We start from the raw sequence: 15,985 nt of genomic DNA, 5'->3' as shown, positions 1-15,985 counted from the left end.
CGGCTTATGGGTTTAATTGCAATCTTTCCTGTCCTTTTAAATTTCAGTGTCTAATGTAGGTAGGTTTAAGTGCTGCATATACTTAATATCTTGGGGAAGAATTGTGTTTGCAAACTCTTTTCTTTCTTAAAACAAGATGAGTCATTTTAATTTGTGTATCAGTATGTTGCTAGAAGGCAGCTTTTTGTTGTTGATAATGCTTGCAAAAATTACAATCCACCGTGCTTTAAGTTACTTCAAGCATTTACCTTGCTGTGCTGTAGGTGGCTGAAATAAAGCTTTAGTTTTTAACAGAAGCTTAGTTAGAAAACTTTCTCCTCGTTTTTGCAACTGGTTGAGTTTGTCATTAGTACTTTGTTCCTGTTTGGACTTCGCAGTCACTTCTGTGAATTACACCTGGCTTTTGTACATTTCTAGCGCAACTTCTGAAGCATAATACAAGGATAAGGAAAAAAGGGGCAGACCTGGGTGAGCTGCAGAGTGCCATTGAATCTATAAAGGAAACACAGGAAGACATTAAGAGGTAGTACTAAAAAAATGCTTTAAAATAGTTTATAGAATACTAATTTTCTAGCTTTTTTCCTTGGAGGTTGGTATGTACCTTTCTGCTTTAGAGCCTTGATGTCTTTAAACTGTCCTTCACAAATGTTGATTGCTCAGCGATTTTGTCATGATTTTCCTCAAAAACTGTCTTCTGTAGGGGGACCCCTAACGTACTTGAAAATGCCAAATTGTCTAGATTGTAATTTACAGGATGCTATTTTCTATCTTACAGAGACATTATGGCACTGCGAAATAGAGTCACTGCTAATTCACCACCTGTGGACTACCATTTCTTGCAGTTTAAGCACTATGTCTTCATTTTACTTGTGGTTCTGCTGCAGCTTATCATTAATTTCTTGTTTAAATAGGAAATGTGAAGAAGGGCCTTTCTGAACTGGAATGATCAAACTGTTACTGGGGACCATATTTTAGGCTGGACTTTAAATGATGCAATATTATTTAAAAGAGCCCTGTAGCAACAACTTAACAGAACTTTGCCTCAGCATCCATGGTTCAGAATCATAATCCTGTCTACCCAGTTGAAGTAAGAATTGTGTAAGTGCCAGTACATTCTTGCTCCTGGTGTGTGCCTCTGTCTCGCTGACATCAAGCCTTGTGTTTTATATTACATCACATGCTATACTGATGAATCTTCAACACGAAATAGATGAAGTTAAAAATTCAGAGGTCAGACCTTGCAGGTAGGATGTGATTCCTGTTGTGATAGAATGAGGAACATGCTTTGTTACATTTAAACTTGCCATTTTTGTAACAAAGGAATTTTTGAAGTAGCCAACAGTTTTTGTAAATGGCATTGAGTGTTTAGAAGAAAACTTTTGTTTAAGGTCAAATGAATACATTGTTATACAAAGACTGAGTGTTAGGAACTGGCAAGTAAAAAGCTGAAGTCTTCGGGAATTCTGCAATGTAATGTCTGTGATTTGTTTTGGAAATATGACAATTTTTATCCTGAATTGCTATAGTGGCTTGTAAGCCAGCTGTTTTATTTTTGTAGTTTTAAAACTTTGGATTCTTCGTAAATACATTCCTGCATCTACTGTACAGAGCACGTTTTTAACAGTACAGCACCGGGGAAGGTACTGTCTTGGTCCACTCTATCTCATTAATTGCAAATGTCAAAGATTTACGGTGTGTTTATAAGTCTTGATACATCTACAGGTTTGAATTTACATTTGTGTATGGCCATGTCACAGTAAGCAGACAGACTCCTGATGCCAGGACTCTCTTATTTTTGAAACAAAATGTGAAGATGCAAAGTAAGTAGCTTGAGTGAAATCTTCCAAAAGGCAGATGATATAGCGTGGAGTTCAGGCATGATGATGAGTTTATTTGCGAATGAAAACTTGTGTTTAGAAGGGAAAAGTCTTCAGAAATTGTGGGATGGCTGAAAACACAAATAGCAAAACAAATGAGAGTGAAACCCTAAGTCTTCATCAAACTCCTTCTTACTGCAGTATATCCCACCTAACAGAATGCACGGATGCACCTATTCATTATGCTGTAGCCATACAAATTAATGTGAAGGTTAAGTTTCAGTTTAAAACCAAGCTTTTTAACATTTTTACTTGAAGAAATAGATGCATGTATAGAATGTGTAAAATTCCAGGAAAAAAAAAAAAGAAGTAGTTTATCTGGTGAATTCCTTAGGCCTTTCAAGCGTCCCAAGTCGAAAGGGGTCTGTAGTATTGTACAGGTACTTTCAGTAACCCAGATGAGACAACAGGAGGATGAGCGGCACAGTGCAAAGGGCAGCCGAGTTTCCAGAGGATCGTCTCAGAAATCAAATCCATCCTGGGCAGTGGAACAGTTCAAGTCACTGTTGGCTTTTTGCCATGGCCCGGTTATCCCTCTGCCTTGGGCAGCCTCCCTGACTCTCCAGGTTATCCACCCTTCTGTTCTGCATCAGTCTTGCCTAGTGTTTAGTGAAAATACTATTTACTTGTTTGTCAGTCTAGCCCATATATTCCTGTGCCTGACATCTAAACACACCTCCCCTTCTCTTTTACCCTTTCACCTTTGTTGGGCCTCAGCTACGTAAAAATTTATTGCTTAAGCAGCCAAATTCAGCTTCTTTTTTTACCACTTCATATTAGCATAGTTTGGTCTTGAATCAGTACCCTAACCAGAGTGATCTTGTATAAGTGGACAAGGCCAAACTTGATTGGACTTCTATTTTATCTACAGCCAGTGAAGTAAAATTTGTGAATATGTAAAGTCCCTCAGTGTTAAAAAAAAATAAAATAAAATCTCCCTAAGTAAATTCTCTAAACACAAACTGAAGTTTTTAGCCATGTATAAAATGGCATAAAGAAAGCAGAATATTATAGCATTAAATTAATGTTTTCAGCCTGGAATTTGCCCATTATCACATTCACATGTCAAAGCTTCACTTGTCTTAAGATCCATTACTAGCCTTTAAGCATACTCTGTACATGAGAGTGATGAAAGAGGAAATGAGTGAGAATTTGGGCAATAACTTCAATCCCATGAAATAATACTCTGCTAAAGTTGTGGTGCTGAAACTCTTGACTGATAGTTACAAGCTTTTATCTCTGTTGTAAATAGAATTGTCCTTTGCCTTTTCGTGTTGATTTTTTTTAATCACTTCTGTTCAATATAATTAATAACACAGTCTGCATGTATTTTTACATGGACTTCATGGTAGTAACTGGATTTGGCCCAGCCATCTGGCTAGCAACTCAGTGTTGGACAATATCAGACTAAAACATATCTGAAATTCATGCTTAGCTCAAGATGAATACAAGACATAAACAGAGTGAGACAAAATGCCTGCACATATTTTTTTTTTTTCAGTTTAATTACATTGTAGAAATGGTTTTAGTAATGACCCAAGAAGGTAAAAGATATATGATGAAACTTTTTCCAGAAGTAAAGTACAGACTTCTGTTTGACCGTATGATTAGATAAATTCTTCCTATTTTGCTGGGTTTCACAGTGTTCCCTCATGTGAAGAGAATGAAGAAATTCCTTGCCTGATTTTCACAGTACGATTGGTCACAGGCATGTATTGAAGCCTTTTCTTTAGCACATCACCACTATCCTATTTAACCATATGTAGCTGATACTGAATACTATGTACTTAAGACTCAGCTCTGCCCATAGTTATAAAAGTTTATTGTACAGTTTGCAGATGTCGAGTTTTTAAAATTTAAAACAGCACTTGTTTTCACATTTAATTTACAAATCTTGTTTTGTTTGGGTTTTGTTTTTTCTTGTACAGGAAATATTTTCAGAATTTGTTGCCATGTTTTTGTTGTTTTGCTTCTGTTTGTTTTGTTTGTTCTCATTCAAATGCACTCTAAGCCTTTAATTTCCCAATGACTTAAGGCAAGAAAAGTAAACATGCCATGTGAAATGTAGGAAGTATCGGTTTCAGTAGTAAATGATGTTTCTTGCATTTCCCATGTTGATTCCTTTTAAGTAGTTTATGTTATTTAATGAGGGTATAGTCTGTTTGTTCCCCTCCAAATCTCATAGCTTATTTGAAAGATCGTCTCATAAAATTTAGTGACGCTTTTTTCTTTTTTTCTGTTGTTTGCTGCCCTCCTGTGCCTTTGGCAATTTCTTTTCTATTTCTTTTGCTAGACTGGTGTTTATGAAACAGATTTTTGGATTCAATGTTTCGTACAGTTTCTTAAAGGCTATTACTTCATCACTGTTTGTGTAAATAACATGTAAGAAGTATCCTGTACATCTGTAAGTTTTAATTATTGTTATTTCAAGGGTATCCTCAAATCACAGAAAATTTAGTAGGTCTTCAAGTATTGTAAACAGTGCCTTCTTGATGGGTTTCTTGCTGTTCTGAGACATGTAAAGAAGATTTGTCAAGTTTGTGCCATATGCAATATCTGACCTTTTCTGAGGGCTTTTGTGTTTGAAAACTCACTTTCCCACTTTGTCAGACTCTGGAGGTGGAAAAACCCCACACAACTATTAAAATACATTCAATTATTCCCTATCCTGGCTGGAGAGCCACCAGTGGAAGATTTCTGTTGTTCGATACAGTGAAGCTGCAATACTTTGTGGCATTACAGACACAGCTCTGCCTGTAACAGCTTCACAGACAGATTATTTAGGCTTTTTATCCTGCATAGCTCTTGTCCCTCTCTTGTCCCTCTCATATCGCCTGACCAAGTGGGAAAATAGCTTTCAGGGCACAGAGGCCATCTCTCCCAATGTGTATCCGTGCTGTTGCCGCGCTCTACACTGCCACCTGGGCTCACCCTTTCTTGAACGGATCTGAACTGTTCCTGGGTGGTGGGAGCCCGGGGCTGGGACCGTCCTTATCCTTCTCTCCCTAAATAAAGACGTCTTGCACCTCTGCAGCTTCTGGCTTTGTGCGACGCGTCCCCAGCTGGGACCCTGTTCCCACTATCTCTGGAACATTGTGTCCAGTTCTGGAATCCCCAACGTAAGAAGGATATGGAGCTGTTGAAACGGGTCCAAAGGAGGGCTATGAGGATGGTCAGAGTGCTGGAGCACCTCTGCTATGAGGAGAGACTGAGAGTTGGGGTGGTTCAGCCTGGTGAAGACTGAGACCTTATAGCGACCTTCCGGTATGTGAAGGGGCTACAATAAAGCTGGGGAGGGGCTGTTCACAGAGGCTTGTAGTGATAGGACTAGGGACAAGGGGTATAAACTGGAGAGGGCAGATTTAGACTAGACAGAAGGAGGAATTTCTTCATGATGAAGGTGGTGAGGCACTGGCACAGGTTTCCCAGGGAAGCTGTGGTTGCCCCATGCCTGGAGGTGTTCAAGGCCAGGTTGGGTCGGGCCTTGGGCAGTCTGATCCAGTGGGAGGTGTCCCTGTCCCGGGCAGGGGGATTGGAACTGGATGATCTTTAAGGTCCCTTCGAACCTGAACCGTTCTATGATGGGCTGAGGGGGAATGGCATTAAACTGGAAAGCGGCAGATTTAGACTAGACGTAAGGAGGAATTTCTTCACGCTGAGGGTGGTGAGGCACTGGCACAGGTTTCCCAAAGAAGCTGTGGATGCCCCACCCCCGAGGCGCTCAGGCCAGGCTGGGTGGATGCCGCGGGAGCCGCACTGTCCTGCGCCCGAGGCACCCCCGCACGGCTTATTCCGGCTCTTTTATCCAGAAGGCGCAGCTCCTGCCCCTCCCCCGCTTTCTCCGGGCGGTCCCCGCGGCGCCCGGAAGGGGCGGTGCTGCCGGCCATGATGGCGGCGGCGGAGGCGGTGGCGGTGGCGCTGGCGGGCGCGGTGCGGCGCGCGCTGGGGCCGCGGGGCGGGCGCGCACTGCGGGCGCGGCGCGGGGGCGGCGCCGTAGGGCTGACGCGGGACGGGCGCGCGCTGCTGGAGGCGCTCGGGGCGGGGCCGCCCGTGGGCAGGTACCGGGGAGGGGCCGGGGGGGGGGGGGGGGGTGTGGGGGAGGATTGCCCGGGGTCCCTCCCGCTGAGCTGGAAATGGTTTTGAGCGAGATGCTGTGAGCTGCTGTTACAGGAACCAGAGTAGGGTTTATTTAAGCTAAAGTAGAGCTAAGCTTCATCTAAGTGATTGTGTTCTTTGAAAGCTGGACAGAATGTCCCTCTGGCAGCAGGGAGTGATCTCCATCAATCACAGGCAATAGCACACGAGCTGGGGACAGAATGGATTTCGCACTTACGTGCATATGGAAAAACTTTCCCAGAAATCCTATGCATACTCTGTTAGTTTTTTTGTCAGTCCGTTTCCCGGACGCTGTTCGTTCTTTGGAGATGGGAACGTCTGGTGTTCAGCGTGACCCGCGCTGAGCAGCTGTGCCTCTGTCTGCAGCCTCTGCCCGGCTCAGTGCAAGGTCAGGCAGAGCTGCCTCCAAAGCTCCAAATCAGCAGGAGTTTAGACTGTTGTGAAGTTCATAATGACATGAAAATGAATCCTTGAAATTAATAGAATATGCAGAAGATTTCTGGAAAATTTGTCCATATGCATGTCAGTGGGAAATCTGTTCTGCATCTGGCTCGTGTCCTATTGCATGTGATTGATGGAGATCGCTCCCTCCTGTATTACTGAATACCGTGTTCGGTTTTGACCCCTCACTGCAAGAAAGACATTGATGTTCTGCAGCGTGTCCAACAAAGCTGCTGAAGCGGCTGGAGAACAAATCTTACAAGGAGCGGCTGAGAGAACTGAGAGTATTTAGCCTAGAGAGAAGGAGGCAGAGGGGAGACCTTATCATTGTCTACAACTACCTGCAAGGAGATTGTGGTGAGGTGGATGTTGGTCCTTTTAACCAAGTGATAGAATGAGAGAGAATGGCCTCAAGTTGTTCCAGGGGAGGTTCGGATCGGACATTGGGAAAAATTTCTTCACTGAAAGGGTTATCAGGCTTCCCAGGGAGGTGGTTGAGTCACCATCCCTGGAGGTGTTCGAAAAACAGGTAGATGAAACGCCTAGAGATATGATCTAGTAGTGGACAGGTATGATTGAGCTTGATGATCTCAAAGGTCTTTTTGAACCTCAAAATTCTATATTTCTGTGTTGCCCAGACCTGATAAAAGATGCTTGCTTTCTAAAACTCCAAAACAAGTCTTAAAGAGTTTATTTGCCAGCACTTTCAGTATCACAATCCAAACCATTCTATGATTCTAACCGCCCATGTGCCCGCAGGTTGATGGCAGCCTGCGCCTGCAGCCACCGTGCCGCGACAGGGGATGGTGCCAAGACGTTCGTGGTGCTGCTGGATGCTGTGCTCGCAGGGCTGCAGGCAGCAGGGAACGGCAACATGCGGCGGGCACTGCAGGTGTTTGAGGCGCGGGTGCTGGAGCATGCGGTGGCACAGGGACTACGCAGACATGTGATGGTGGTGCAGTGGGAACGTGCCTTGGAGGCGCTGCTGGAGCCCTACCTTTGCGGGCGGGTGGGTCCTGGAGAGCAGCGGGAACTGGCACGGCTCTGTGGGGAGCTCTGCCGCTGCTGTGCCCTAGACCCCGCCGGCAACGGCCCCACTGCACTGCACCTGCTCGGCCGCCACTTTGCGCAGCTGCACCTCACCGTGGCTGGGCTCCCTGTGTCCCGCTCTAGGGTCCTGCCTGGCATCATCCTCCACAGGGACTTCGCCGCTTACTGCCCTGCTCGCGGGGACCTGTGTGCCCTGCTTGTCACCCAGCCCCTCCGGGCTGCCCTTGCGGGCCCTGGTGTTGAGTTCATGGTTGGCTCTGAGGTGCAGTATGGGGCCTCGCTGCACTGGGTCTCCAGGAGGACAGAAGCTGTGGTGAAACATTTGCAGAGCAATAACGTTAAGCTGTTGTTGTCAAGCGTAAAGCAAGAGGAAGACATTATCTACTTCGCAAAGCTGTATGGTATGTCAGTGGTAGAGTGCTTATCAGAAGAAGAAGTGGCCCTCATCTGTGAAATCACAGGAGTCTCACCTTACACACCTTTTGGTGATAACTTACACAGGGAAATCACCGAAACCGCAGTGGCAACGTTTTGCCAGCCCTTGCTGCTTGGCTCGAAGAGATATGTTCACGTGGGCTTCACCAGCGTGTGTGCCTTTCAGCCTCATTGCCTAATTCTTTGTGGGCCCGTTGATGCTGTTAACGAGCAGCACGCTGCTGCTTTCCAAGGGGCATTTACAATGCTGCAGCAGGTCTTTAAAAGTGTTGATCAGAGGGAAGAACGCAAAGCAGAAGGCAAAAGCCAGAATGAAGCCACAGGTGTTTGCAGCTGGTGTTCTTCACCTGTTCCGAAGCCACTCCTAACAAAAAATATTTCTTGTAACAGTAATCATGTTTCTGAAGGACAACTGAAAACACATAGCGATGAAACAGAGGCACATATTGTAAACCCTGACTTGCAGGGGAGTGAAAATCCAGCATGTATACAAACAAATTTGCAGATACCTTCAAATCTCATCTCGCACATCAAAGAACTCAGTGTTGCCACTGAAGGAGATGGCTTTTCAAGAGATGTGCAGAAACCGGATGCAAAATGCGAGCATCCGGGTGACGTGCATGAGAGCTACAAAAGTGATTTACTTGTGGGCAATCAAAGGAATTACACCACTGCTGTATCAGCAGCACATAACGATGATACAGTCACTGTGTGTGGACACCTAGATGTTGGCAAAGATCCAGAGAAAACAAGTTGCAATATAGTTCCATTTAAGCAGGGAGAGAGTTGTGTAAGCACTGCACAGAATTGTTCCAGCTGCCTCATAGAAGCAGGATCAGTTTTGCCAGTGGGTGGTTACTTTGAAGTCCTATTACATTATTATATTCAGTACTATACAAAGCAGTTTCAGCAGTCTGAGGTAACTGTTGTATCTAATGTAGTTGCTGATGCTTTGCTAAGTATTCCCAAGTCCTTATACGGGACAACAAAACGAAACGGCTTTACCGAATTCTATCTCAAAGTTGTAAATGCACTCAGGAAAAATCAGCCACTACCTGTGTACGAGGAAGGCTTAGAATCAGTGTATTGCAAATACCAGTTAGTCGTTTCGGTTCTTCACTGTGTTACAGAGATTCTCTCCATAGATTTAATAATTGGAGTTAAGAGGCCACTGCAAAAAATTGAGGATGATGACTCAGAGGATGATTTCTGAAATAATTAATAAAGAATGGTTTTGATTGAATGTTTTTCGTTATATGTTTTCACGTGTCCTCTTGTCAAATGGTCATGTTTCAAAATTCAGTGCTAAACACTAAAGACTCCGTAGATTGAGAGAACTAATGTCCTTCTGTCCTCTTGGAAGAAAAGGAAGAAAAAGCCTGGCCGGTTGAGATTTGTGGAAAACTGGATTGTAAACTTTCTTGAAGTTTCAAACATGAGAAAGTGTGGCTGCTTTCCACTGCAGAAGATCTGCAATGCCTTTTTCATCTACGTGCAGAGGATCCTGTCTGTGTATGTTCTCACCAAAGGTGAACTTTGTCTCTTTTGGAGGTTTGAGTATTTATGCAAGTTAGATGCGATCAGTTTTCCTGCCACGTTAAAAGTTGCCAGTATGACATGAGCCACTGAACTTGAAAGTTATAAGCAAGGGGTTCTTTTAGCCTTCATAATAGACTGGATTGAATGTTATTTTAAGTAATTTTGTATGTGTGGTGGGTTTGAATGTAATGGGAAGGCTATAACTGTCGTTAGCACTGAACACAGCGCTGGGGTATCTCAGCCACTGCTGTACATCCCAGTGAAGAACTTTCTCATCTGATATGAGATACAGCATTTTTATCTTCCAATGAGTTCTGTTCAGTCAAACTAGTAGAATTAAGAATAATTTCATATTGTGACTGGCTGGCATTTGCCCTGGCAAATTAGTTTATGAGACATTGTTTACAATTGTTACAATTAACAGTACAGCTGTTAATTTTAACCATCCTGGGCTGGGCTGTGGTGCTACTATGAAAGGCTGTGTAATCATGGGAAAAGTTTACACAGGCCATAATGTAGATTCGTACGAAAAAAATCTGAGACAACGTTTCAGTTTAGACTTCAATAAATTTGCATTCTGAGGTTTTTGTTTTTTATTCCCCCTGGGATTTGTTTTACACTCAGTATCACCCAGATGTCACTATCCTTCCCTATTTGCTATGTCTTAAAAACCTCTGGTTTGGAGGGGGCAGTTTGAGTACCTGAGCAGCCGCAGCTGATAACGGTATCACACCGGTTCTCTATGTGCCTTTGCCAAGATAAGAATAACTGGATTTTTGTTTTGTTTAATCTGCCATTAAATAAAATTTAGTGAGGATATTTAAAATCATAGACACTAATCATGTTTATCCACTATACCCAAGATTATTACAACTGGAAATCAGTTTTTTCCCCATTAATTTATGCTGTGGCTTCGCTTTTCCAGTTTCTTCTGAAGAGTCTCTCTACTAAAGTTGTTTCAGGTGTTTTATTTGACCACAAATTTCTGCTGAAAGTTTAGATACTCACTTGATAATATAAAAAAAAAAAAAAAAAAGTGTTTTTTTTTTTTCCTGACTCTTGGAGACATCTGCATATGGAAAACAGAAACTCAGTGTTCGTGGGAGTGATTTCTTTAGTGAAGTACTGGGGACAATATTTTTTTCTCTTTGTAGAATCACTGGTGGTTGTGAAGCGTGGGAGAGACTTAAACACAGAGGAGAGGAAAGAAAATCACGTTCCTGCTGTTTCAACACACTTTTGGTAGCTACTTAATGTGACAGTCCAGTATGAGCGAAGAGGAATCTCTGTTGTGGAAGAGCTGGTGTTTTGGAGCTGCATGTCCTGCTTGACTGGATGACCCTGAGGCTGCTCCGGAGTTAACACCAGCCCTGGTGCTTCAGCAGGCACTTGGGTTCTCTGCTTTAACTTTGTAATGAGCTGCTGTGAGAGTTTTGCTCTTGCAAGAGTTTTCTGCATACAGTCTTCAAACTGCTGACCAACTTGCCGGCTAGAGATTAATGATTTCTTTCGTGGTACTCTTTTAACAACTATGGCATGGAGTGCGTGAAGCCTGGCAGCGGTGGGGGCTGTCTGCAGAAGCTGCTTTTGCATTCTGAAGCTAGGTGTTCTCTAAATACAGGTAAAATAAAGAGAATACTGTACCATTTCACATTATTTTATATCATTTGCACATCTGTACACTTTCAGATTTACTGCAGTTCCTTGGAAAAGGGTAAAACAAAAATATTTTGTTCTGTGAACAGCCTTGAGCTTTTTCATTTAAATTATGTCATTCTTATCACTAAGAAGGGGCAGCTTAGAAGAATATGTTTACGCCGTCAAAACCACAGAGAGCAGTATGTTTGGGCATGCACTAAGGCAAAAAGCCGATGAGTCTTTCTTCTTGCATTGTTTCCCAGACATTATTTCTATTTCGTGCTATTATTCTATTATTTTTATGTTTCTAAATATGGATGAGCCTCCACACAAAGTGAAAGTCAGGTGCATGTGGGCACGTGTGGGTACTCGGGTCCAAGCTCAAAATACAATATAAAGTACAGGTGATAGTAGCCTAAAATTGAAATATTTATTTCAGAAAAATCTTGATGTTTAACTCTCCTTCCTGCAGCCCCTAACAAACCTATATTCTACCTCACATGAAAGTCAGCAGAATATTTGAAAGGCACTCACCCCAGCCACAAGGACTGTAGGTGTATTTTAAGCAAGGTAATCCCATTTATCAGGCAGAAAATTCCCATATACAGGCAAGTTGGATTTTTTTGTTTTGTTTTGTTTTTAAAAAGAAAAACAGGTTTTAAGGCGCATTTATATAGATACAGAGAGAGACCAGTTTGGAACTGAGCCCCGCACAGACCTCTTGAGAATGGGAATTATCTGTTTCCATGACAAGGACACACCATTTTTATTTGTTGATTTGGCTGGAGGTCAAATCTCAACAGGCTTTTACAGGTGCTGGGGCTGCACCGAGGCAGCATCCGTTCCCGAGCTCTCCCCCAGCTGATTTTCCCCATTGCCTGACCCTGGCAGCTCATTGCTCAGCATTTTCCTTGGGCCCTGCTCATTGGTCTCTTGCAACACCAGCTCCCAGTTTACCAAATGAGTATTGCTTAATTTTAGTGGAAGTTATGCCAGCTAAATGTGGCCTTATATTTTCATCCATGCTTCGTTGATTACTGACCTTTAGCCTTTTTGGCAGCTGTACAGAGAGTATAGCTGATAGGAACCAGTCACAACAAAGAATATTCTGTTATGTCACAAATCACACAGAACTGAATCACATTTGCAAAAGAATCGTAGAATCATGGAATGGTTTGGGTTGGAAGGAACCGTAAGGATCATCCAGTTCCAACCTGTCTGCCACGGGCAGGGACACCTTCCATTAAATCAGGTTGCTCGAAGCCCCATCCAGCCTGGCCTTGAACATCGCCGGGGATGGGACTTCCACAGCTTCTCTGAGCAACCTGTTCCGGTGCCTCACTGCCCTTACAGTAATTTTTTTTCCTAATATCTAATCTCAATCTCCCCTCTTTCAGCTGAAATTCATTCTGATCCTGTCCCTGTATTTCCTGATAAAGACCCCCTCCCCAGCTTTCTGTAGGCCCCCTTTAAGTACTGGAGGGCTCCTATAAAGTCTCCCCAGAGCCTTCTCTTTTCTAGGTTGAATAAGCCCAACTGTCTCAGCCTGTCCTCATGTGAGAGGTGCTCCAGCCTTCTGATCATATTTGTGGACCTCCTCTGGACTTGCTCCAACAGGTCCATGTCCTTCCTGTGCTGAGGACTCCAGAACTGAACACAGTACTCCAGGTGATGTCTCACAAGAGTGGAGCAGATGGAAGAATCACCTCCTTTAGCCTGCTGGTCACGCTTCTTTTGATGCAGCCCAGGATATGATTGGCTTTCTGGGCTGCGAGCGCACATTGTCAGCTCACTCTGAGTTTCTCACCCATCTGCACACCCAAGTCCTTCTCTTCAGGCTGCTCTTAATGCATTCTTCACCTGACCTGTATTTGTGCTTGGGATTGCCCCAACCCAGGAGCAGGATCTGCACTTGGCCTTGTTGAACTTCATGAGGTTAGCACAGGCCCACCTCTTAAGCCTGCCAAGGCCCCCTCTGGGTGGCATCCCTTCCCTCCATCTTGCCAACAACAATACACAGCACAGTGTTGTTGGCAAACTTACTGAGGGTCCCCCAGTGCACATTTCCGACAAAGATGTCACACATTACCATTCCCAGTACCGATCCCTGTGGAACACTACTCGTCACCAGTCTTCACTTGGACACTGAGCTGTTGATCCACTGAGTGATCCACCTGTCAAATCGATGCTTCTCCAATTTAAAGACAAGCATATTATTCAGAACAGTGTTGAATGCTTTGCACAAGTCCAGGTAGATGACGTCAGTTACTCTATCCACCAATGCTGTAGCCCCATCATAGAGGGCCACCAAATTGGTCAGACATTATTTGCCCTTAGTGAAGCATGTTGGCTGTCATGAATCACCTTATTTTCCATGTGTCTCAGCAGACTATCTACTCCATGATCTTGCCAGGCAGAGGTGAGACTGACTGGCCTGCAGTTCCCCATGTTTTCCTTTTTTCCCTTTTTAAAAATGGGAGTTATATTTCCCATTTTCCAGTCAGTGGGAACTTAACTGGACTGCTACAACTTCTCAGATATGATGGATAGAGGCATAGCTACTTCATTCGCCAGTTTCCTCAAGACTTGTGGATACATCTCATCAGGTTCTACGGGTTTGTGCACCTTTATATTTCTTTGATGGTCTCACATCTGATCTTCTCTCACAGGGGGTAATTCCCCATTCTCCCATTCCTTGCCTTTGCCTTCTGTAACTTGGGCAGTGTGGCTTGAGCCCTTGCCAGTGAAGACAGAGGCAAAAAAAGTCATTTGAATACCTCAGCCTTCTCCATGTCCTGCCTAACCAGGTGTCCTGTTTCCTTCCAGAGGGGAAGGAGTAAGGTAATGCAATATTTTGTTTAGGAGCATAACTCTGGTAATTTTATATCATTTCTGCTATTATCTTATTAACAGTCGTCTTCCGGAGTCCGAAGGTGGGTGATTATTCATACCACGTGAGAAGATTAAGGAAGATTAAATTCTTCACTTGCATATATCTCCTGGACTTCACTAGAATTACGTTCATCTGATCCTGTATTTAATTTGCTTTTTGTTATGTAACAAATCTGCTGTTAGAGGTAGAGACTTCCATTTTTCACTACTAAATTTATTTCTATGCTTGTTTAGGTTAAGCTGTCCCCTTGTGCCTCTTTTGGCGAGGTTCTTTTAGGTCTCATGTGAAGAGAGAAACTATTTCAATGTTCATTTGTGAAAATCTCTTTGGTTTAATTATCTTGAAATCTAAGAAACTTTTTCACTGTCACCAATGAGACCAAAGATTAAATACTTGCTTTATTTACTATGCTATTTTTCATTTACTATGCTTATTACTACTAAGACTGAACAAATCGAGAGAATAATGTCTAAATTTATAAACAGTAGCGTTGGAAATGCGTTGGCTGTAATTAACATGATTATAATTTTGCAGTAGTGTTTTGTGTAAGACATCATTTCTTAATAAAACTAGAAATAAATGTTTGGATTTAAGATTACACAAATTATTTCCCTCTGAGGATATTAAACTGATAATTACTTCCAGGAACAAGGGTTTTAATTTTACCACCCAAAACCTGAAAATAACAATAGCAAGCAAATGTAATTGTTTTACTATATAGTAGCTCTGTCTTTAGTATATGATCCAGTAGAAGACTAGACTTTGAAAGTGATGCTTACTCCTGTGACAGAACGAGTAGTTTATTCCCTTTCAAAACAGTCCTGGCAAAAAGAATACAAAATAGCTTTCCATGGGAAAACCATTCCTGATGGTTTAGCAGGCAGTTTATTTCTCATTAAATCACCGACAGATAAAAGAACTGTTAGACTGAGGCTTTGATTCAATGTGGGATTAAGGGCACATCAGTGATATTGCTTCCTGTGTGGCTGCCTCCTAAGCCACCAACAGCAGAGCTCACTATAAAAGATAATATTTCCATTTAAGGTATTTTTAAAAAGGTATTGTTTTACCGAATAGAATCCGTAACCTGTTCTTATTTTGAGATTCCCAGTAAAACAATCCAGCATGGTGATCTTTCTCTTGATAATAATCATGACCTACTTTCAGTGGGTGTTTTCATTTTCCAGGCAAAGCATCTGATTAAATATTACCTTAAAATGTGAATGCAGAGAGTGAACACATGGCAAGGATTTCTCTGTGTATGTGAAGAAAAGGCAGCTCCAGATGAGAGTTACGTCCATTGAGATTTTAACATTAGACTTGATAGAAGTCTGATATATATGAAGATTATATTTAGGATTTTGGAGCAATGGAAGTAATTGTAGAAACTGCTGGATTATATTCATAGGGCAAATAAACAGCATGGCATCCATTTCCTCAGACCAGAAATACCTTGAGGCTCTTGATTACTGATGTAGTACTTAAAAAAATCCAGAATAATTACACAGTGTTGAAAAAAAATTAATCAGTGTTGACTATATTGGAGATGTTTATCCATAACTGTTTTTAAAGGTACTGGTCTTGGCAGTACAATCCCATGGACCAGTGTCCTGATGCAGGGCTGCTTCTCCCATTCCTGTCAGAACCAAGGGTAGCTGTGCCCTTCTGCTCGAGCAGGCATCTGTTCCCTCACTTTTCAGCTTTCCTAGAATGTGTGGCTTCAAGTAATCTGTTGTTTCAGTGTGATCGGTGTGTTTTTAATTCATAGAGCAAATAAAAGGCAGTTCATTTAATTTTTTGATGGATGAATTTGTGTGTGTGAAACCTTTCTTCATAACTTACACACCTAAAAAGAAACATTTAGAACTGTGGTGCCGTAAAGGCAATTTTTGGTAAGAAGTACTCAGCACTTCCCATCATGAAAGTCAGGTAACCATCCATCAATTAAAACAAAACCCCACCCACATGACAAACACCTCCAGCTGCAACAACCCCA

At 42.7% G+C, this 15,985-nt stretch overlaps 2 protein-coding genes across 14 annotated transcripts in view; both read left to right on the top strand.

The window, feature by feature from the left end:
* Positions 1-4,906, top strand: part of OSBPL8 (oxysterol binding protein like 8) — a 93,044-nt gene extending 88,138 nt beyond the window's left edge. For all 13 annotated transcript variants that reach the window (XM_054057685.1, XM_054057652.1, XM_054057718.1 and 10 more), the window contains 2 exons: positions 418-523; positions 776-4,906. In XM_054057685.1, coding sequence (XP_053913660.1) covers positions 418-523; positions 776-911 — 242 coding nt within the window. In that variant the 3' untranslated portion in view covers positions 912-4,906. The remainder of the gene's footprint in view (positions 1-417; positions 524-775) is intronic.
* An 859-nt stretch (positions 4,907-5,765) lies between these two features.
* On the top strand, positions 5,766-15,743 carry BBS10 (Bardet-Biedl syndrome 10). The gene is made up of 2 exons (XM_054066680.1): positions 5,766-5,935; positions 7,194-15,743. The coding sequence occupies exons 1-2, from the start codon at positions 5,766-5,768 to the stop codon at positions 9,130-9,132; spliced, it is 2,109 nt and encodes a 702-aa protein (XP_053922655.1). The 3' UTR covers positions 9,133-15,743.
* The last annotated feature ends 242 nt before the right edge of the window (positions 15,744-15,985 follow it).

The sequence above is a fragment of the Cuculus canorus genome, chromosome 1, assembly GCF_017976375.1.
Source record: "Cuculus canorus isolate bCucCan1 chromosome 1, bCucCan1.pri, whole genome shotgun sequence".
In the NCBI taxonomy this organism is placed as follows: Eukaryota; Metazoa; Chordata; class Aves; order Cuculiformes; family Cuculidae; genus Cuculus; species Cuculus canorus.
This window is presented reverse-complemented; position numbering and strand designations above follow the sequence as displayed.